We start from the raw sequence: 24211 nt of genomic DNA on the forward strand, positions 1-24211 counted from the left end.
CGTAAGAGGAATTTAAAGGTCAGTTAAAAGCCTGGACGGACAGTCTGTATCTCCAAGCTTTCGCCTTCTGTTTGGCTCTGGCTCTGCATCCCCGTCGTCGTCTTTTCAGTTCGTCTGGGATTACAATCCTCTCTCTGGGCAGCAACGTAGGTTTACACAGCACGATCAGCTGCTCAACTGTGTAGACAATGCCCCTACTCCCCTCTGTATGGCCCTCCATTACAAAGAGTGTAAAAAGTAACAGAAAGGCTACCAAAAATGTTGTAAAACTGTGCGTGAACATCGTGACGCAATTTCCAAAAATGCAGTAAGGAAATAGAAAAAAGAAACGTAAAAAAACACACTAAATGAACAAAAGAAGAACGAAAACGATGTAGCTACTGCAACAGGCTGCCACCTAACACAGCGCCATTCTTGCGGCCATGAGTGGAAGGAAAGCTGAGGTGTCCGTCAATGGAGGTGTGATGTCTGAGGCCGCGAAAGAGGTGCAGTTTGCTGGTGCTGGTCCCGGGCTGCCGGCTTCTTGCTCACGGACAAAGCCGTGTACTTGTAGGAGAGTAGCGGGCTTGGGAGTGAGGGAGCCCCACCATTGTTCGTGCTTGGAGCCCTCTTCTGTCTGTGGAGGACCACTTCGGTCCAGGGGGTCCCCTTGTTTGGAGTGGAGCAGGCAGGTTGTTGACAGGAGGAGGATGGTTCCCAGAGAACTGTGTGCCTGAGTGCAAAGGTGGTGTTCTGTGGTGCGGGCTCACTGATCCGTGATGTCTCCAGCCAGTTGGTCAGTGTCGGGAAATGAGACCTGATGGTGGTCAGCAGGCAATCCTTCCTCTGCAGCTCGTTCGATATCCGTTTTTTGTCCTCAAGAAGGTCAATGATCTTTTTGTATGCCTTGTTTAACAATTGTTCCACCTGTCCAGGTGAGTCGGCAGCATCCAGTGTGGGCATGCCAGCTCACTGTCCAACTACTGAGAAGTAGTCATCTTTTAATGTTCCATGAAGCACTGGCACCATATCCTTTGCTGCCAGGGTCTCCTGATACAAAAAACAATGGTTGCATTTAGAGCTTTCTCAAGTTTTCTCCTCACGACCCCCAGGTTGTTTCCTTTCATGGCGGCAGCGCCATCAGTTGTGATAACAACACACACATCCCAGTTTAGGCCCACTGAACTCAAATACAAATCCGCAGAGCTGAAAATCTCCTCTGCAGTTATAGTAGTAGGGAGCTCTGTTGTGCAGAGAAATGGTTCCATTATTCCTGTAAGTCCCCATCCCTCACATGTTTCACATAAACGAGTAAAACTGCTTTGTTTGTTATGTCTGTAGATTTGTCCATTTGTAATGCAAAATGACCACTTGCCTTAATTCGAGCTGTGGTCTGTTGTTTGATGTCATCCGACATGTCTTCAATTTGCCTACTTATAGTGTCATTTGACAGAGTTATACTTTTCTGTTGATCCAAACCTCTCTCACCTTGTCCATGGCTGCAGGTAAGATAAGGTCCTACATGTGTTTGGGTTGATTGTGAAGTTTGGGAGAAAAGGGGTAAGAGGATAAGACAACTTTGAAATTGGGAGAGCTTGAAGAAGATTTAATACAATCTGGCCCTCAGAGGGCTGATGTGGAAGGTGCCGTGATGTCATCTGCATCAACATGGATGCTGCACTGTGAACCTGTAATTGCTCCAGGTGATTGTGTTTTCCATCAGCAGTTTGAAATAGTTTTGTTTTTTCGTTTCGGATCAGTGAAGAGGGTTGAGAGATGAGGGGTGAGGGGTGAGGGACGAGGGGTGAGGGATATATAGATGAGGGGATGAGTGCACTGTCAGAGATCGTTCTTCTGGCAAGTTAATGTCCACGTGGATATGTTTGAAGCTGGACGGTGTTGTGATTGTGATTGGCTAAAGCACATCAAGGTGGTTTCACCTGTCGCTGAGGAAACTAGACCTCGTGCACGGCTGGAGGTGGGTAGGTGAGCGACCGATGACATCAGCCTTGTCGGAGCCTGAAGGCCTCGAACGTCAGGAAATGTGGTTTGTCGAGCACAACCCAGAGAGGAGATCAACGTTAGGAGATGGAAAGGAATTTGGGAGTCTGATAATCTTTGAACAGATTGCTGTCTGAAGGGTTGAATATGAGCTCCTACTCTATGGTATGAAGTGAGCGATTTGCTATAATGCTCATTTGTCACGTATTGTGCAAAGACAGAGTCAAAGGGATTTTGTCATGGTATAGAGAAAAAGGAATGCAAATTGGGCTATTGTGAGTTGTTTGGAATGAGTGGGGGTTGGCTGTTTGAGGTGGAGGGGCCTAGAGCAGTTTGAATTTCCCTTGGGATATGTGGATTACATGTGGATGGATAGATCAGTAAAGCGAGGGTGACATAGTTACTGGTGAGGATGTGTTGCCTGGGCGTGGGTGATGTGAGTGATGGTCAGACTGATATGATGTGCTGGAGGTAGAGCGGTGGCTAGGGAGAAACTGTTAGGTAGAGGGAGGTAAGCGGGGAGGGCGCAAGCATCTGCTACTTGTGACGCAGTGGGAGGAAAAGGTGCAATAAATGAGTGATGAAAACACTGAAGACATGGGGGTTAGAAGTTAGGGGGTGGGGGAAAAGAGAAATGGGAGGAAACGAAAATGAAACGTGTGGGTAATAACAGCTTTCTTAGTCACTGTTGGGAGGGTGGAAAGCACTACACAGCTGGCTGGTAATATGATACGAGAAGCTGTTATGGCTGATGAAGATGTAATAGGAAAGGTTGAGACAGGGAAGAAGAAAGAATGCTGGGATGAAAGAATGCATGTGCTGGGGTTGATTGTGAAGTTTGGGTGGAAAGGGGGAGAGGATGAGAGAGCTTAGAAACAAGATGAGCTTGAGTATTATTTGATACGACCTGGCCCTGTGGAAAGGCTGATGAGGAAGGCTGAGTTCTTAAGTGTACCTGTGATATGTTGTGACATCATCATAGATTGTTGACAGTGTTGGATTGCTGAGAACGAGACCATGCAGAAAGCAAGTTGAAGGGGAAATTAATAAATCAGGAGTGTTTCAATACCTTGGTGTGGAAATAGGGTGTGTTTGAGGCGTGGTCTCGTTCCTGAAGTTAGTTATTAAACTTCATTTAGGTCGTTTTCACACCTGACCGAGCGGACTCGGTTCGATTGGGGAGCTGAAAGTCACAACATTGTTGCATTTATCACTAGTTTCGGTTCTGCTTTCACACTGTGATTTCTAAAGCACACCGAACTTTCTGAGCAGCATCACGTGGTGGAAAGGGGCGCTCGTCGATTGGACAAAGTAGGAGGGGAAATCCCTCCCTCCCGACCCGGAAAACGACAGTGAACGCAACTGTTCCTATAATGCTATCGTAGCTTGTCAGGGTTTGACTTATTTTTCTAACTTTGACGATTTAACATGTGACAACATATGAGCTCAGAGTTTAAGGACTGCGACTGTTGGTAGTTGTGATTTGATTTTTTTTGATATGCCAAATTGTGAATTTACGGGTTATTGTTGTTCAGACAATTGAGCTAAGCTAGCTAGCAACTGCTAATGTCAGTGGTCACTTGTTGCCATCGCAACAGTTAACATTCACTGAGGACGAATGAGCTGTAAATAGAGATGCAGAATCAAGCTATATTATAAATACAGATGAGATACATTGTATTTTAGCACAGAATACATGATTTTAGTAAACCTATAACTGCGTATGCACTGTGTACAGCGTCACTACGTACATTTGGTCCTGTGTTTGGTCCAGTGAGCTTTCACACTGCATACGCACCGAACCAGGGTTCACTTGCGAACCGAGACCCACGTTTTCAGGCGGACCAGAGTTTGCTTGTTTGGTCTGCACCAGAGTTCGGATGAGCTTTCACACCTGCCCAAACGAAGCGGACTATCTGAGGAAACGAACTCTGGTCCGATTAAAGTGGACCAAACAGCTCGGGTGTGAAAGTGACCTTACAGAATGTGTAGGAGATTACACTGTGTGTGTGTGTGTGTGTGTGTGTGTGTGTGTGTGTGTGTGTGTGTGTGTGTGTGTGTGTGTGTGTGTGTCTGGTGTTTTTTTTTTTTTTCTAACCCCTATTTTGTTCAGATTTCAGTTTCCTCCCATGAGGAAGAGTGGAACCTACACATCCATGCATCCATGCATGTGTGTATATTCACAGCATCTTGAACTTCTATTTTGTGCCTTATGCTTTAAATATCCTTAAATGTCTTCAAAGCAAGTGACTACACTAACACTAATGTGCAAATCAACATGTTGATCATTTTGTCATTCTACAAAATCTTGTGAGAATCTTCTTAAAACGTCTATGTGTGTGTTTGCATAGACCAAATGTAGCAGATCTGTGGACCCTTACTTCAACAAATAATTTCTTTTATTTTGAGAGGATACAACAACAACAACAACAACAGTAGGTCAAAACCTACAGTATAAGTGCTCCTGAGGACATAATTGAGGAATGTCCACACCTCACTGGAAAGCTTTGTTTATGCTTAACATAGAGCTGGCCCCGCTCTTCTGCGGTCAAGCCAAAAATCTACAAAATGAATCAGATATCAGTCAGATTCGTAACCCCAGCCTCAGGCCACATTAGAGACTGACCCTGTTTTGGGCTGAATGGTTCATATTTGTCAGTGCACACATTTACTCACAGCTGACTATACAGTGTCAGTTCACAATGTATTATCACAGTTTATATCACAGCAGTTCATCAGCAAGAAAGAAAGAGAGCAAAAACAAAGAATTGTGTCTTTCCAATTGCAAACATTTCTGAAATGATAGATGATAGCCTCTTTGCTTGCAAAATCTAAAACCATGTCACATTTCTGAGGATGTCTTCAAATGATTTTGAAAAAAAAAAAAAAAAAAATAGTGATGAATCCCTGGTAACAATGGCTGCTGATAAAGTATCAGCTTAGCAAGAACATTCTTGGAAGTACATGTAAAGTAATTCATTTCCAATAAAATATAACTTGTGGTGGCACAAACCTTATTCCTGTGAACCTAATTATACCTACAACTTCACCTTTTATTTCAATGACAAATTCACATTTAGTTTTAGAAATACAATTACTAAACTTACTTACTACTTACTACTAATAACTAAAAATTAACAAAATCCATCACTATGAATTGCTAGCTTTGTTGATACCACCAAAAAAAGAAAAAAGAGAAAAAAACCCGCAAAAAACAAAACAAAACAAAACATGCCCCACAGCCATACTAGCACCTCCATGAGGCTGTGCTCATGCACAGTGGAGCTAGATGCTAAAAACAGCATGCTAACATGTACACAAAGTCAATGCTAGCATGATGTAAAGCATATATAATGTTTTCTGTGTTAGCTGTCTTAGTTTAGTATGTTAACATGGTAACATGACGTAATAGGACTGAACACAGCTGAATCTGGTAAATTAGTTTTGCAGATATTTTGTCAAAAATCCTCTGGGAACTTTGAATGTCCATGAATCAGTCCATTCAATAATTATTCAGATATTTCAGTCTGGACTAAAGAGAGCGACTGATGGAGCGACTGACCTCAGTCATGTAATAATTACTGTGTTAACAGAGAAGCATGTTCATTTGTATCATTTATATTTAAACAGTTGCTGTACTGTATTACTTCAATTCTTTATGGCATGCAGAGGAGATTCTTGAACATTTTGTTAGTCTGGTGATGTTTCTATTTTTCTTATTGGCAGCAAATCCCATACATCTTATTCCTTGATCTTGGAACCCATCGACTATCATCTGACAACAGTTTAACCTTTGGGGGCAATGGTCAGCAGAACAAATATTAATTTAGGTGGTCCTGCGGGATATAATGTGTGCAAGAACCAATGCAAAAAAAATGATGTGGAGATCAGAACTTTTTTCTCATTAAAACATTATTGAGAGTACCAGCCTACTATCAGTTTTATAGATTGTAGCGATAACTACAAGCTCCTAGTTTTGTTTACTGTTGCTTAGCAACATGTGATGGTTTAGGAAATAAGGTGGCAGAGGCCAGTTGTAACATTATCTCTTCATTTAACACTGCAATGGTTTGTCCAATACCATCGTAGCACAACTGTTGAATAAAAGCAATGTCAGATGTGTGGTGACCACAGTGGCATATTCTGGATAATGATTGAGCAAATCCACAGATTATGTTTTGACCAATGCAATCCACCTCTTTTGCTCTCCACAGAGACTGTTTACATGCATGTAACCAAAGCCCACTCAAACGTGATTGGTCAGTACTACTTGTGATACCAAAATCCTGTCCCTTGCCTACAGATTCTGCATTCATATGCCACTACTGTATCTGTTTATACAGGTTTTTATTCCTTGAAAAAGATGCACATGGGATTCCACATACACAGTCCTGCTTACCCAAATACTCACTAGAGCCCACATGTGGATTACTCTGCTGAAGAAAAAAAATGCCCAACAAGTTATTCTTCTGTTTGAGTGAGTATCACTGGGCTGATTTCCTAAATTGGCTTAAAAAATTTTTTACAATTTTTTTGGGAGACTTTTTTTGAAGATTTGTCTTGAGTAGGAATGAATTGTCTTTGGAGTGAGAGTAAGGAGAACATATTGAGAGATGAATATTTCATGGGATTTGCTGACAATAGGAAAAACATAGCACAACAGGAGCCTTATGAATGATGATTTCTCACTGATCCAAGCTGAACAGCAGCAGTAAATTAATTGCAGATAGCAAAGTTGAGGGTTATTTGTAAAGAAAATGAAATGTCATCAGGTAAGGCAGTGTGGCTCTTGTCTCTACAGTATGTGCTTAGACTGCTGATAGTAAGGATTCTTTCACTGTACTATTCATACAGTGAGAGAACAAAAGGCCACATTCTTAACTTATTAATTATAACTGTGACATTATCAGATGTTTTGTTTTTATGTGGATTTCCAGATTAGAATTCTATCACTATAATTATCAATCTTTTTAAATTGATTCAATCCCCACATGTTGCTCTACATATCTAACTGTGAACTGTGCCAAGGCTGGACTAACAACCAGCAACAAAAACTAGCCTAGGAGCCCAAAGGCACCCAGGTTTATTTATCATGCTGTGATGATTTTTATCAACTTGTTTGGTAATATATACCACTAATACACTATATAAAGAAAAGCAACAAAGAAATAAGTCCCATGAGTTGGAAATGGCATTGTTACCTAGTCTTGCAGTGATATTATATTTACATGGTACATATTCCCAAATAATAATAAAGCGAATGAGCATATTTTCCAAAATGGTGGAACAGCCCTTTACTCAATTTATTGCCTGCTGCAGCTTTAAAACACATAATTATGGCAGAAAAGATGCTGTCCCACGCTGTCTTCATACACATGCTAAAATTGACAGTTTCTTGATAGATCAGAAAACGACCCAAAGTTTACATCTGTGTTCACCAGGGCTTTTAAACTAAATAGTGCTCTATCAATCAGTCCAATTTTCAAACTTCATGACTCCATCGAAGCCTTGGAAAGTGAAGGGTTCCAGCACGGGGCTGCAGGTCTCTTGAGCAAGGCAGGCCATTCTGTTGTTGTCACAGCTGTGCTCACTGCCCACCTCTATGTACACCCCATCAGCAGAGTGGATGGATGGGTCCTCATCAAAGTAATTGTGGGGCCGCAGGAGTACCCCACCCCCATTGCCCACTGTTACTGTGTTGGGGATGTCCTCAGAGTGAGGGATGTGGAGGAACCCGGTGGTCACCCAGGCAACCAGGTCCTGCAGGCACATTTTCATACACATCAGAAATTCTTTCAGCTAAGTTATCCACTTTCAGACTCATATGTGTTTGCATTATCTCAACACACCTCATTTTCGATGCCTTCGTTGTCTTCAATATACTTGCTGAAATCAACAGCTGGAGTCCAGATGTTGTTTTGACTGTACAGACTGCTGCTGGTCTGCTCTAAGTCCTTATGCTTGGTGATAGCAACCTTATACCTGCAGCCAGACAGAAGAGAGAAAGATGGCAATGGATGGTCAGCTGAGCCATGCATGAAGACTCTGGGCTCTATTTTCGACCCCACTGCCGGCGCGGCGCCGGCGCAGTGTGGCGCAAAGTCACGTCCGCTGTGCCGATGGGGCGTGGTAGCGCAGACTTTGGTATTTTAGTGCACTGCGCCGCCGGCGCATCTCCTCCTCCTTCTCATCTCAGTCCCACCTAGCGGTGCAACTTGGAAAGAGGGAGGGGAGAAGGCGTGGAGTGGGTTTGGCACATCCGAGTCAAATCTTCACCAATCACAGCAGCTCCTCGCCTCACCTTTAAGAACGGCGCTGGTGAGGCGCATGGCAAGTTTCCAGGAGACTGATGTCACTCATGTCTCCTGACATCCGTTTGTATTACTTTGCACACCCGTTTGTATATACTGTTTATTTTTTCTCAGTATTTATATATTGTTTTATATTCTGTTCTATATTTTGTGGTATATTTTGTTGATGTATATATTCTCAATATGAATATTTTGTTTTTATATTTGCTTTTTATATATATAGTTCTCTCTCTTTTCTTTCTTTTCTAATTTTATTCTAATTCTATTCTTAAAAGGAGCACTGCAAGAAAAACAATTTCCCCTCGGGGATAAATAAAGAATTTCTCATTCTGATTCTGATTCTGATGTCTAAATATGAGGTCCTTAGATGGTAAATCTTCAGCATACTCCTCATCCTCCTCAAAGCAATGATGTACTCCATCTTTGGAGATAACGTTAAGCATTACTATGATTACATTGGTATTTGGAATGAAATGACGTGGGTAATAGCGGACAACGATCATCACTTATGTTTTTTCCATGTGTCTGTCTCTCTCTGTCTCTCCAGTGCTCTGAGATAGATGCAGTATATATGCTCTGTAGGATTTCACAGCTTTCCACGTTTCTGGTTGGCACAGCGACTTTAACCAATTAGTTCGCATCCCTGTTTCACCTGTGTACATTCGGTCAGGGTGAGTGACCATTACACGTGCCGAACGCGCTTGCGATGTCGTCAGATGAGATGCTGATCAAAGTATATAAATTTAGGTCTGACTGCATGTGCTGACTCAGATAGTTGCATTGAATTGTGGCTGTTGCTAATAATTGATTGCAGTGAAATGCCAGACACTGTGGAAACCTGCCTGTGAGGTGTTGGTGACGTAAGCGCACGACTCCGCCGGTTTACGAAAATCCACTTGCGCCGCTGGCACACAGAGTTGACCAGGTCTGAGGTGGCGAGCTTTCAGCGCACTTTTACGCCGCCGGCACAGACCAAAATGGTCAAAAATTCCAATGCGCCGGCTCATTATGCCGACACCTCCTCCCTACTGCGCCGCAACGCCCATCCTGGCGCACCTCTGTACGCCTTAGTTTACCAGAATACCAAGTGCGCCGTGTGCCTGCCTATGCCGCTCGAAAATACTACTGTGTCGGCGGCGCGGCGCAGCGGAGTCGAAAATAGAGCCCCTTGTGGTTAATAGGTGATTTCAACACTTTTTATGTTTCTGCAATGGTTAATACACCAATATGTAGAAGCTCTTTAACCGGAATGATATTTTTAATGCTAAAACATAAATATTATTGTTAACCATGAATTTTCAAATTTACTGATTTATAAAAAAACTGAAAAAATAGTAAAGCACATTATTATTATTATTATTATTATTTCTTTATTAATATGTCAAATTATAGTTATTTACTTGCATTCCTGAACATAAAAAATTGTTTTAGTGGTTGAATGTTATGCTTGATTAATTTCTGACTTCTCAGAGAAGCCCAGTGAGCCGGCTCAAATTTGGGTATAAAAAGGTGAATTCGGTTTGAAATTCCTCTTTCCTGTTCAAAATGGTAAAACGCTGAGAGCTCACTGAAAATGAAAGAGTCCGCATTAAAGCACTTCATGATGCTGGATGGTCTCTGAGACAAATAGGGAAAGACATGAAGTGTTCTCACAGTGTGGTCAAGTATGCTTTGGAGTCAATTGCCGAGACTGATAATTACAAAATGCGCCAAGGAAGAGGCAGGAAACAAAAGTTAACTGAAGCAGATGTCAGACACATCAAGATTTTAAGTACTAGAGACAGATCTGATCTTCAGGCAGAGATACTTCTAGATCAGAGTCTGAGAAAGTCTCCAGAATGACCATAAGCAGACGACTGATGGAACAAGGCTTAAAAGGAATAACAGCTGCTAAGAAGCCATTATTGAGGCCTGCAAACATCCAGAGATGCCTCAGATTTGCTAGAGAGCACAAACACTGAACTGTTGATGACTGGAAGAAGGAACTCTGGACGGACGAGTTTGAACTCTTCCGTCAGCATCGTCATGTTTATGTCCAAAGAAAAGCTGGAGAACGTTCTGATGCCAGATGAATTGCACTGACAGTGAAACACAGTGGAGATTCCATTATGGTATGGGGTTCCATTTGTGGAAACGACCTGGGCAAATTAGTGAAAATCGACGGTATCATGAACAAGACCGTCTACCACAACATCTCAGTGCTTCATGGAATCCCTTCTGGACTGAATCTGACTGGGCGTGGGTTCATATACCAACAAGACAATGACCCCAAGCATAATTCAAAGCTGCACAGAGACTATTTGACCAAGAAAAAGGAATCTGGAGTACTGGAAATGATGGACTGGCCAAAGTCCATATTTGAATCCTATTGAACAAATTTGGGATTTAGTAGATTCAAAGATTGATCGCACAAAAGTTTGATCTAAAGCAAGTCTGTGGGAACAGCTGGAAACTATTTGGAACTCAATAACAAAAGAGACTGTCGAAAAGTACATAAAAACAATGGCAGCAAGAATGCAAGCTGTTATCTACCTCATAGTTAAGGTTAGGGAAAGATTGTGGTTACCGCTGGTAAAACATTTAACTTTTAATGATGAGACATTAATGCTTGTCTCCTGCATGAAAGTCTGATGTACTCCACAGACTTCTGTTGCATGGACTGCCTTTATATACTGCTTTCCTAGTCTTACCAACCACTCAAAGCACTTAACAGCTAGGGATGCGCCAATCTACTTTTTTTACCTCTGATACCGATACCGATATATGAGGTTTAGTAATCAGCCTATACTGATCAAATGCTGATACAGAAAAACAGTGCTGAATTACCTAACAAACGGTATTTCTCATTGTGTGGAAAAGACTGGGATCATTCTTTTGTGCATCAGACTTGACTTAAACATTTCTTCCCTACTTTTTAAACGGGGACGGAGGGTCTGATCTCATAAATGACACATAAATTCATACCAGTAAAATATTTATTTAATTCAGCATTTCTTAGTGCAGGCGTGTGTGTGCTGTGACTGTAACCTTCGCCCCTCCCCCTCCTGCTCAGTGTGTACACACAGAAGCCACCACCAGTTGACCAGTCATGTGCAGCTTGAACAGAAAAAAAGTCGAGAAAAAAAACAAAACAATAAAAAACAAACCCGTTCCGGCTCCAAGGCAGTAGCCGGCTCTGATCGTTCACTTCAAAGAGCGGCTCTAAGAGCAGTTTCGTCCATGACCGACACATCACTAATTCCTCTACTTGTTCCACTGTTATAAAAAAATAGCGGCGCAACTTGGTGGGCATTATCCTGGTAATTTCTCTGCATGAGAAATACAAGGTGTGGCGTATGAGTGTGTGAATAGGTTGAAATGCGTGTATCTCACACCCAAATTTGGCAAATTTATTCTGGCGTCAGTGAGCGCATGTGTCTCTTCCTGCCTGCATAGCACTTTACTGGAGAAAAAGCAGTCTGGCTCCAGGACTTCCTTGTCCACAGGGATTATCATCCTCTCATTGTTACTTTCTAGCCATGCTGCATAACAGGTACTGACTGTGATTTTCAGAGGAATTATTTCCAGAAATGTTTACCTTCAGTTTAAACTGAACCTGCTGCAGGTGATATTCTGAGATATCCCTATAAATATTTTTGAAAAAAAACAAAACAAAACAAAACATTTTGTCCGACAACCAATAATCATGAAAACAAAAGAAGTGTTCGCAATCATCAACTTTTGGGTCACAGTTTTTTCTTGACTTTGCAAATGTCAGGTCTCACCTTGCCCAGGACATGGCCCTCTCTTCGGCCTGGCTCTCTGGGAGGTGATCTCCAGCGAAGGTGAACACCTGCAGCCTGTAGGAGCGCTGGTGACCCCAGCGGTTGGTTTTTTGGCTGGCAACGTGGAGGTAGCGAGGACTCTTGGTGTCATAACGCAGAGCGGCCTCCTGCAGAGGTGTCACAGTAGACATTAGTGTCACAAGATTCAAGAGATACTTTCTTGACTGTAGCACTGGAGGATTAAGAATTGCATCATGGGTTGCTGGCAATAAGTAAGAAATGGGTTATTTGACAAGTTGTACGATTAAATAGACAGCCTTTTCAGCTGCCTGATATCCTGCAATATTACCACAATAATAGAACATAAACAGTTGTACATCTGAAATTACTGATTAATTTAAGTCCAAATGAAATTACAACTAATAACTTTCGAAAAAAAACCAAAAAACAATGGCAGCCACGAGAAAACCAGCAACAAGTCTCCCAGGGGACATTTTCAGTTATTTACAGACTCTGTGTGTAGTTTCTAAGCTTTCCAATGATGTCTAACATATGGAAAACTGAAAATATTTGAGGAAGATGTGGCCATTTGAATCTAGGCACTCCTCAAACTAGTTTTTTGAGAAATCGAGCCTGAAAGATTCTCACCTACCAGGGGAGCTAGGTAACACAGTGCTGCTCATTGCATCTCATTTACATAAGTCCAACCCCCTAATCATTGTTCAAACTATTGTAGTAGTTTGAACAATGGTTGTCAAATGGAAATGGAAATTCTTTTGTTACAAAAAGCCCCTGAATAAAAATTTAAAACAAGAAAGGTAATATACTTAAGAGTTAGAAGGAGCAAATGTAAATACTTATTTCAAATATTAAATACAATAAAATAAATTCTGTCACTCTGCAGTGCAGTGGGATGGATCAGTCTGTTTCTGAATGACCTGAATGAGTCAAGTCAAGTCAACTTTATTGTCAATGTTGCTATACATACAGGACATTAACAGAGGCTGGCGCTTGATGATCATAAACTCCATGAGGGGTGAACAGTGTCTACAAATCACCACAGCTTCTTGACACCAAGCATCCCTGATGTTAACTCAGACCTCGTCGCCGTGGTGTTAGCATGTTAGCCGGTCCAGCTGGATGGCGGAGTCCGGTATGCTGTTATTGAGTCATTTTTCCATAAAAATGAAAACACAGCACTCTATCACGGTCTACTGGGTCGATCTCAGAAGGTGTATATAGTCCAGTTTGTTGTCTAAGGAGCATACATTGGTGAGTACGATAGATGGTATAGCTGGCTTGTGTGGATTCGCCGCTAGCCTAGCCCGGATACCCACGTGCTTTCCCCACTTCCGCCTTCTCTCACAACGCCTGTGGCACTTCCTCTGTCGGTGCGCTGCAGTAGTGGGGGTTGGTGTCGAAACAGGCCACTGGAGTAGGCTGAGGTCAAGTAACTCAGCTTAACTTAACGTGTGCCGGGTTTAATTTGCAGTTTGCTGTGTTGCCGATGTCAAAAAGAGTCCCACGACTGTATGTGCACATTGGTGCGCAACTATAGATTAGGGATGTTCTCCAGTGTAATGCAGTCGCTCTCATCGATTTCTTCAGTTTCCTCTTCTAGTTCGGGCTCAGAATCAGAAGTGAGATCACCGTCAGCATAACCAGAAGCTGCATAAATAGCCATGTGGTTCCCTTTTAACATGCAGATGATTGGCCAAAAAAAGAACAGAAGCACATGAATAGCTAAAGAAAGCCAGTATTAGGTTTGGGCGGTAATCTGGTAATAAGGTATCCTGCAATATCTAAAAATAGCAACGGTATCAGTTTCATTACCGTCATTTAAAAAAAAATGCTGTGCATATAGGTCTATAGAAGCCTAACATAATTGTAGCATTGTCATAACAAAAATGAAGTCCACTCCATTCAATGTATCTGGCTGAATTTTTACTCGACAAAAAGGTGACTGTGCAAAAGTGCATGCTAAAAAAATGAACCTGAGCAATTGTACAGATGTTTTAACACAGGTATGTCCAGGTGCTCATTTAGGTGCATCAGGGCAGAGTACTGTTAAACTCCTCTGTTGAAAACACTTTTCAGCCTCTTTTCAGCTTGCTACTGTTCTTAGCTCTCATAAAAAGACGAAATGCAAATAAAACAGTAAAATAACACCTCAAGCAGCTGAGCAGAGTCCTCTGTGAATGCTCTGCTCATTCATCAGATGGAACGGTGAACTGCATGGTTATGCCGGTCATTAGCTCAGCGACCCATCCAAATTCACCATAGAAACACCAATGACAATCACTAATTAAAAAAAAAAAAAAAAGATTTTTCTTTGTTTACACAACTTGGCCTGGGCCGACTCGTTGCTGGTTTTTTCGTGTAAAAAATAATATTAGAGTCTCTGAGGGAGCATGTTGATGTCTGTGCTTGATTGACAGCGGAGCCGACAGCCTGAACCCCAACAGGGGGCGCGGGGCAAAGTAAACGAGTTTGTGCTGTAGCTTACAGGCCACAGGCAGACAGCATGACCCCAGCCTCAAAACTGACTGAGAAAACATGCAGCTATGTTAACATGCATACATTACTGATGATGTGTCCCAGCGCATCCACAAGATGTTTCTTTCACCTGTCAATCTGGCCTAGCCAGTGACACTCAGGGACAGACTGGGTGGCAACCAGGGACAGTTTGGTGACGACTGGAAAGACAGTTGACGGCTCGAACAGACGGCACCTGAGACAGGGAGGGTTAGCACCCCAACCTGTATCTTCCGCGAGGGAGAAACCCAAATTGCTACAAAAAGGCCCTCTGAGATATACCCCCAAGGGAGCCCGAGAAGGGGGGAGAATGACAGCCCTAAAAGGACGGACCTAACGATACTGACCCATGCGAACAAAAATTCGACCATGAATGCAAGCTGCATCTGTGGAAAAGTGTGCAAGAACCCGCATGGCCTAAAAATACATCTGGCCAGGATGAAGTGCAGGGAGCAGGAGAATATATTGCAATGCACAGGATCAGATCTTGGTGAGATGCAGGAGGAGCCCGGCCAGGAATCACCCCACAAAGTCCAATCCCTACAAGCAGTAGAGCCTCCAAATGTCTGCAGAACAGACCAACAAAAGCTGATCACCTGGCCTTCAGCTAACAGCCAGGCAGTGTGGACACAGTTTGATGCAGATGTGAGTCGGATCTTGGAGACCACAGCCAAGGGGGAGGTGGACCCGTGTCTTGAGACTATGATGGCAATCATAGTCAGGTATGCAGCTGAGAGGTTTGGCCACAGTGAGAGCAGGAATGTCAAGACCAACTACAGGAACTATAGAGCCACCCAGATTCACAAACTGCGTCAAGAACTTGGGAGCCTCAGAAAACAGCACAAGGTGGCTAGCGCAGAAGAAAAACAACTGCTTGCTGAGCTTCGCAACGGCAGAGTGGCACTGAAGGCAGGGGAACGAAAGAGTGAGGAAGCGCACCACTTTCATCTCCAACCCTTTACCTTCACCAAGAAGCTGCTGGGGGACAGGCGTAGTAGCAACCTCATGTACTCAACCAAGGATGCAAACTCCTTCCTGCATAACACCCTGAGCAACCCAGAGAGAGACCAGGAGCTTGGTCCGCAGAGGGCCCTCATAAGCTCACAGCCTCCAACAGTGAACTTTGTAACAAGGGAGCCTAGCTGGACTGAGGTTCAGGAGGTTGTGAAGGGAGCCAGAACAGCTTCATCCCCAGGCCCCAACGGTGTTCCATACACCGTGTACAAGTGCTGCCCCCAACACCTTCGACACCTGGAAGATCTTGAGGGTGATCTGGCGCAGGGAAAAGTTGCAGGCCAATGGCTGTGCGCAGAGGGTGTGTGGATCCTCAAGGACGAGGACTCCAAAAACATCATTCTGACTCTCACCACCACATCTGTCCTAGGCAGTAGATGGATTCTCCAAGGCCTAGAGAAGCTCATCACCTGGGCAAGAATGAGCTTTAACCCAGTAAAATCAAGGTCTCTAGTGCTCAAGAGGGGAAAAGTAGTGGACAACTTCCGCTTCTCACTATCTGGAGCCGCCATCCCATCCATCACAGAGCAGCCAGTTAAGAGCCTTGAGAATTCCAGTACTTTGACTGCAGCCTCAAAGATTCTGCGTACATCCAGAAAACCAGCAAAGAACTTGAGGACTGGCTGATTCAAGTTGACAAATCAGGTCTGCCAGGGAGGTTCAAGGCCTGGATTTACCAGCATTCCATCTTGTCACATTACCCATGACAACAGTTGCGGCCATGGAGAGGAACATCAGCAGCTACCTGCGAAGATGGCTTGGTCTACCATGCAGTCTCTGCTCTGAATGGCACAAGTAGCGTCCTGCAGCTTCCATTCAGTGGCCTCGCCGAAGAGTTCATGGTGTGAAGAACACGAAAGTCCTGCACAGGGAATCCAGATACATCCGCAAGATGTATCTTTCACCACACATGGTTTTTAAAGGTCCCATATTATAAATCTTTCTCAACAAATTAACATGGGCCTATGGGTTCTAGAAAATATGTTTTTGAAGCTGTTTGCTGGAAAAAGCTTTTAGGAAGAGATTCTCACCTACCTCTATTTCCCTCTGTTTCAGTCCCTTTCAGAATGTGCTGTTTGTGGTGTCTGTAGCTTTAATTGCAAATGAGCCATTGCCCATTACATACAAATGAACTACTGCTCATTTGCCCACGCCCCACTCATAAATTGTTACCATGGTAACGGGGGAGTGTAGACGTAGCACTTGCCGTGTGAAAGTAACAGACATGTCGGCAATGAACACACCTAGTTTTTCAGTAGTTTAATCATATGTGTTCAAACCTGAATCGGATCCTGAGGACGGAGGGGAGGCTCCTACAAAACCTCAGACTCAGACTCAGTGGCCATATTGCTGTAGCATGAATACAAGGGACTATGAAATAGACTTTTTGTTGTTATTTATTTTATTTGCTTCGGAGGTGTTAAAACAGGAAGTGACATTGGTCGGGAAACACAGACAGAGAGGAAGAAGAGACAAGGCTATGTCGCCGTTTGGAGGTCAGCGGCATGGGAGGACAATCAGCCTAACTTTCCTTGGTTTGAAGACTCTAACAGAGGTATGAAGTGTTGTTTTTGGGGTCTGAATTGTATCTCTGCATCACTGCAAATGGGACCTGGATTCTAACGGGACATTTTTTGGTTCTTTTCTTTGGACTCAGACTTCTGGGGGGAAATCAATCTTTCATTTGACTGATTTGACTGAACTGGGTGTATGTGTTTATGTTGTTTTTGAATTGTTTATGGCGACTACCTGCACTGTCTTTGCCGTACGGCAGCGGACGCGATTTAAGTTTGTTTTCATGAATAAATTCTGGTAATCAGAAGTTTCAGAAGCACTTTTGTTAATTAGTAATTTCAACATTCATTTTGGTTGTGGGTTGGTTCATGTTTGTGCTTTGAATTTATGAGTGTAATTTGTTTGATCAGTCTCTTGGGGTGGCCTGACTCGCATACATCCAATCTGCCTGTGAGCTGTATATTAGCGCGTAGCAGCTTTTCCCCTTAGGTTTTTTTTATGAATAAGGAGAATTGTTACAACCCCTCGTTTAGAAAAAGTCTCCTGGCTAATCCTGCCTTCTACTGTTCAAGGTTGGAGAAATAGTCAGCCTCAAAGTGGGTGGGGATATGCAAATGTGCCTGCTTGTTTTGTCAGTGTAGGCGCCGAACTTGATTGGCTTGTTTGGAATCTGCAGGCAGGGTGTTTTCAGAAATTCGTATCTCACTCAAAAAAGCATGGATGGTCTTATTTCACACTTTGTATGCGTGTGACAATACCAGATGCAAAATAACACCCCAAATTCCAGAAAAAGTGAGTTTTCCATAATATGGGACCTTTAATGTGCTACAATGTGCTGTGTTGACTGCCTAATGAACTATTCATCCTGCAAACTGGCGTCAGCAGTTCTGTCTGTCAGAGCTACTGCTGGGCAGTGGATACAGTGGATTCATAAATATGCAAATGCAAGCAACAGGTGCATCTAAAATTCAAACTGTGTTGTGAATATGAGTCTGCTAGTGTGGACAAAGTAACAACAAATGATAATTTCTAATCATACCTTGTTACTTTTACAATATTTGGACAATGAAACACATACTCAGAAAACTGGAAAAGTGGAACAAATCAGTTAATATCCAATAACACTGTTCACAGACATGAAGTCTTCACAAAAATAAATAACACTGTGCCTTTGCAGAGAACTGTTCATGCTTTCTTCACGCTCACAAAAGCCTGAAAGAACTTCTCATGACTGTGACTCCTTACTATCCTTAAGGAGTCCTTACTGTCCTACTGTACTCCTTAATGTGGTTCAATGAAACCTGAATGTAAATAAACATTTCAAAGAAGTAAAAGAAGACGAAGCCAGACCTGTTCTGTTTTGAGTTGCTTCTCCACTAGCTGAGGGACCATAGCGTAGTGATCAGGCATCCATGGCAGTGACACATTGACATACTCCATGTCTTTGGTCTGGAAAACATTCCTCACCCCTGCAGAGGAAATTATGCAAAAATGTCTGCAATAATTATTGTTTTCTGTTCTGTAGTTTCCAAGCAATAAGACAGCTGCATTGGACCTGCATGCTCCTATAGCTCCATGTCAGGTGGTTCTTTATTTCTTTTAAGAATTAATTTTCAAACTGCACTAATCAATATTTTTAGTCAACAGTGGACCTAATGGCCATGTGTAAAAGGGGTTCTTGTTCTGATGAACCCAGAGTGAATTATCACCAAATCTGAAGTTCCCCTCAGCTTTACAAAGTGTTCTACAGTCATTCAGCTCATTGTTTTGGTTTTACAGTTTTTATGTTCAGATTGTATAGCCTGAAAATTAGATACTGCTTATCCATTCATATTTTTGCATATTTATTCCCACATTAAATTCAGCTCAATCCACAACAGACACACAGCCAAGTTCTGTGATTAATAATGGTTCATCCCTGTTCCTTTGTAAAGCCTGGACATCAAAGGCATTACTTTTTCACATCTATTTGTGGTCCATGAGGTCACAGCAGCCATAGTGTTGGCTCAGATTGTTTTGTGAGTGATGTGGGGACCTTAAATTGATCCTGGCTATGGTTGTAGTCATGAAGTCCCTTGGACATGGATGCATCAATTGTTTTTTTTCATAGCTAAACGTTTATAATGAAATCAGATTCTTCTCTTTGTGCTAATAGAACTTTTATCACTTGACAACGTTTTTTCCCTGCTCTTTAGTGTTCTGTGCGCTGCCACTCACCCAACACATCCAGGTCCACTTTAAAGTTGATGAAGTGAGTGTGGATGTTCCCCAGCACCTTATCCGCCACCTGGTGTCCGTATTTCAGGCTACCGTCCATCAGGTAAGAAGAGGTGATGTAGCCGGTGGCGTGCACCTTGGCCTCCACTGATCCGCTCTGGTAGAAGATGAAATCCCACATGTAGTCATAGTTTCCTATAGCTGTGATGGTCCTGAGCACCAGGGCGCTGTTCACCATCCCCCCGTAACTGTTGTGGAAAAAGTCAGAGAAGTGCCTCCGCAGGGGCTGACCCATGTTGTGCTCAAAGAGACATATCGAGTTCCTAAATCTGACCGGGGCTGGGACATCAATGTAGCGGTATGTATCCACGTAGGTGGCTTCGTAGGGACAATCCACGCCACGGGCCAGTTCGTGCGCGAAGCGCCCCACCCCGATGCTTGAATCCAGAAACTTGGTCAGCATCATCCCTGGAGTGACAGAGCCGTACACTGACATGGCCTCCTGCACGCTCAGCTCGTAGACTATCCTCTCGCCCTTGAAACGCACATCAAAAACCCTCATGCCCGTGAGAGAGCTGAGTCCGAAGGCGAAGCTCCAGTCCAGGTACAGGACGTGGTTGTTGCTGACGCTGAAGCGCTTCCCCTCGGAGTAAAACAGCTGCGGGCCGATCTGCAGAGGCTTCTGTCTGGGTTTCAGTGAACCGTAGTCAGGCGACTCTTTGTAAACTATCTTCTTGACAGATCCCGCGTCATATTTCTGTTTAAGTTCTTCTGCGGTGTCGAAGTATTGGCCGTTATAAAGCAGCCGCTCCACTCTCCAGTCGGACGCGTTTACGCTCTCATGGTTAACCAGCACCTCAAAGCCCACGGGGTGGATATACATGCCATTCATATTCCTGAAGAAAGACACCCAGGTCTTCCTGTCTCCGGATCGGACTCCACGGGGCATCTGCTCAAACGCGTCCAGCTTCTTGTCCTCACCCACGTCGAAGCTCTCTTTCAGGAGCTTCTTCAGTTTGGAGAAGATTTCAATCTCAAAAAACCCGAAAAGCAAGGTGTATTCCCCGATGGTGACAGTGCGCGCATTGATAGGCAGATCCATATTATACCTCTCCTTTGTGACATCTCTGTGGTATGTTGGGTTGGGAAGCGGCCCCACTATGTATTCCTTAATGTAGCCTTGCGCGCCGTAGAAGACCACCACTGTCGCCTCTCTGACCGGCTTGGCACCTTTCGCGTCCAAGTAAGCCAGCACGTCCGCTTTCTTGGGCAGAGATAGGTCTATTAAAAACAAGAAATTTTCCGATGGCTTGGTGATCTGGTTGGTGGATATGTCCAAGCCCTTCTGCTTAATCATGTACTGCTGGACGCGCAGGTACTCCTCCCGGGTGAGGTCAGCGAACACGAGGCTGCGTTCCTCATGTTTGCCCCGAAGCGAGTGGACACGCTGAGTGGTACATTTGGGCGCCCTGCTGGAGTGGATACCGATCAGGATGATGTTGAGGATGACGGAGACGAGGACAAAGAGGATCAGCGCCCATTTCACGAGAGAGTTCATTCTCCTCTCTACCATTGCGCACGGCTTTTGGAGAAAAGGCGGAGAGGAATAAGTTCTAGTCTGACCAAGGCTGTCTGACCGTTTTGGTAAGGAGAGGCGCGCCCTCAGTTCTGCAGTTGCCCACCCCTCTCCACATGGATTTTTTAAGCCCCTGCCCCTCCCTCCGTCTTGCATGAAGAGTAATGGAGGTACGGTTTCATCCAACCTCTGTTAGCTGCACAGACCAACATGATTTTACGCACAGTCATAGGCGCTAATCGTCGCGATCAGATGAAATGGAAATGTCACAACGAGGTTATGAGTTACACATACACAGTTCCATAGACACAAAAACTAATTTATTTTCTTTGTCTGAGACCAGTAAATGCACTTGTGTTTCTAAAGCATATAAAGGAGAACAGTGCGAAAAGGAAAATTAAAACAAACAAACAAACAAACAAACAAACAAACAAACAAACAAACAAACAAACAAACAGGTGAATGGAACACAGTCTGAGGAGGGTGGGGAGAAAATAATCACCCCCTGAAATTGAATATATTTCATGAACCCTGTTTTTCGTGTTATGTTAATATTGAGTTTATCAATCTGACTGTCCAAAGTCATACATGTCAGAAGCACCACATATATCATTTTCTACACTAAATACACTTTCTGTGGTCATAGCCAGGGGTCCAAGCTACCCAAGCAGAGATGCTGTCAAATGAATTCTGTTTGATTTTGTAAACAATTAAGAAATGACAAACTTTCATTTTTTTTCACTATATAATAACTGTTCAGATACATTTTCTGATAATCGTATCTACTTACACAGAGCTAAAATCTCCCAGCCTTTTCCAGTAAGCGTTCCTGATGGAGATTTCCAAATCCCTTTTAAATTATATAGTTTATTGCCTGAACAATGTAAGATACTTTGTCTAAAAAATTCCAGAATCAAACATGAAAAATCTCACATGTTTATATGTATAATCAGAAAAATCACTCCTCCTCCTGTCACAAACCTTGATAACTTCTAGCAATATCACCAAGAGGTATTCACTGCCTATGTTGTACACTGTCAATTTCAAGTTGTCCGGCCTTAGAAAACTAAATTATGAGCCTAGTGACAATTGAAAATATGCTAACAAATCAAGCTGGTCTCTTGCTTCAACAAAAGCAAGTAATTTGAATTCTTTATCTGTTATTCATTACAAATTAGAAAGTTCTGCTCTTTAGTTGGGAAATGCAGAAAAAAAAACACCTTTTACTTTGTGTCAGCGCCCAGCGCCAGACTCCTTTGCATTGCAAAGTCTCACATACAAGTTTTAAATGAGCCTTTATTTAACTATTAACTGAATGTAATTAGAAACATTTGTCTTTTTCCAGTTTAAATCAATCACTTTCAGAACTTTCCAACAGAGCATTTATGTAACTCATCAAATTGAATTATTTAGAAACAATTTTAGCATATTCACATATCATTCCCAGCATGCATTGCATTAAAGTTAAAATGATGCAGGAATGATATGAAGAGTTATGGTGGAGACATTATGTATCAGAGGAAAGAAAGATTCCTTCTTATGTGTCCTTTTATCCATTTCTCTCAGAGGAGTGAGATGCTCTTCTCCCTGATTGAAATTAAAACTGCAAACCATTCACTTCAGTCAGTCCCTGAACCCTTATTGCATAAAGCATTAAAGTCGTAAGGCTAATATAGAAAATTCTGTCACTTATCTAAATGTGACTGACTAAAGCTGATAATTAAATTAAAGAGTTGCATTTGCTCAAAGTGAAATAATAGAAGCAAAAATCCAATTGCGATTAAGTGAAATAACATGTTACTCTAACTGGATGAAGCCATAAAGAAGAGAGTAATAATTCTGAATTGGATGAACTCAAAGCCTACGTAAATTAACATGATAGGTGTAACTGACAAATCTTTGCTGATGTGATTCACTTCATTCACTTGAGTTCAAGGATTAAAAATTCAAATGCACCTCAGTATCTGTGTCAGTAAGTGAACACATCAGTCAGACAGAGATGTTCAGTGTTGATTCTGTCCGTCCTCAAATCAGTAAAATGTTCAGCCTGTTGCTAATCAAGTCAAGTCAAATTATTTTTCTATAGCCCAGAATCAGAAATCAGCTTCACAATCTGTGGAGAATATGGCGAGCCCTATGTTTGGGCCTATCCTGTCCATTCACAGGGAAAAATTAAAGACAAAAGTGATGAGGGGTCCCTCTTACAGGGTGCACAGACATGCAATAGATGTCATGTATACAGAGCAGACCAACATGCTAAAATTACAGTATGGGCAAGCACAATGACAAATTGGAGATCAATTCTAAACATATATTAAGAGTATATCCGGGAGCATATCAAGCAACTTGGTGTGGCCAAACAGATCTGAGCTACACAAACTTTTCTCCACCATAGAGACCCTTAAAAAGCACAGACAAGACAAACACACGTGGGGGGGACAGATAAGGACAGCATACATACAATGACGAGAGAGGGAAAAGGAGACTCTGAATCTCCTGGAGACAGTTGTTTGTCCAGCACAGAGAGGCCTGAGTGAAAAAGAGGAAAAGGCAGAGAAACTAGGAAGATGCTTGTGTGACACAAACAAACAGTATTCTCATCTGCAGTACAAACATGGAATATAGCACTAAGTTTAATAGATGGACTGAGACGGAGACCAACTCACTACATACGCATTAGTGCTCCTCAACACCTTGAAACAAATGCTGTTATGGAGAAATGGTGGAGTTCCACGCTTCATCTTAATTTTAAGAAAAGCACATTTTATTTTTATTTTTTTTTATGTACATTTCACTCTGAGCAGCTTTGTACATATTGACTACACCTGGAGGAAAAGTTGGGTGAACAGTGGCTTTCTTCTGGGACTGATAAAGTCAAACAATTGTAGCAGAACTGGCCTCTAACTGACCTTCTCCCCTCCTCTCTGCATTTCTCAGGACAAATGCAGTTGTAAAACAGACTAACTTTTAAGAATTATTTACCATCTGGAATGTCCACAAGTAGAGGTTATCCCATAAAAGGAAACAGGATGTCTGGGTCAGAGACATCTTACCAACGCTATTAACAAGAAGGGAAATTACCAACACCTTCACATCAAAGATTACCTTGCTCACAATGTTTGTCATGAGGATTCTAAGGCTCCCTCATGATGGCCAATAGGAAATACTGACAATAAAACTGACCAGCAGAACAAAGGCCAGGCCTCAGAATAATCCACAAACCAGATTATGCAGATGGGTTGTAAATTGGACAGCCCTGAAACAAACTGTTTGTAGATTTGGGTGCCTCATTTTCTAGT

At 42.7% G+C, this 24211-nt stretch overlaps 1 protein-coding gene across 2 annotated transcripts; it reads right to left on the reverse strand.

Annotated features, from left to right (window-relative positions):
- Nucleotides 1-4358: 4358 nt before the first annotated feature.
- LOC139344074 (primary amine oxidase, liver isozyme-like) lies at nt 4359-20947 on the reverse strand. 2 transcript variants are annotated; one of them, XM_070981999.1, is made up of 6 exons: nt 19337-20947; nt 18470-18588; nt 12056-12222; nt 7830-7962; nt 7407-7740; nt 4359-4541 (listed from the first exon to the last, which is right to left on the reverse strand). In XM_070981999.1, the coding sequence occupies exons 1-5, from the start codon at nt 20907-20909 to the stop codon at nt 7447-7449; spliced, it is 2286 nt and encodes a 761-aa protein (XP_070838100.1). In that variant the 5' UTR covers nt 20910-20947; the 3' UTR covers nt 4359-4541; nt 7407-7446. The 2 variants fall into 2 exon arrangements, with proteins under 2 accessions (XP_070838100.1, XP_070838099.1); XM_070981998.1 differs by lacking the exon at nt 4359-4541 and having other exon boundaries at nt 7268-7740.
- Nucleotides 20948-24211: the final 3264 nt, after the last annotated feature.

This window comes from Chaetodon trifascialis, chromosome 15, assembly GCF_039877785.1.
Source record: "Chaetodon trifascialis isolate fChaTrf1 chromosome 15, fChaTrf1.hap1, whole genome shotgun sequence".
NCBI lineage: Eukaryota > Metazoa > Chordata > Actinopteri > Chaetodontiformes > Chaetodontidae > Chaetodon > Chaetodon trifascialis.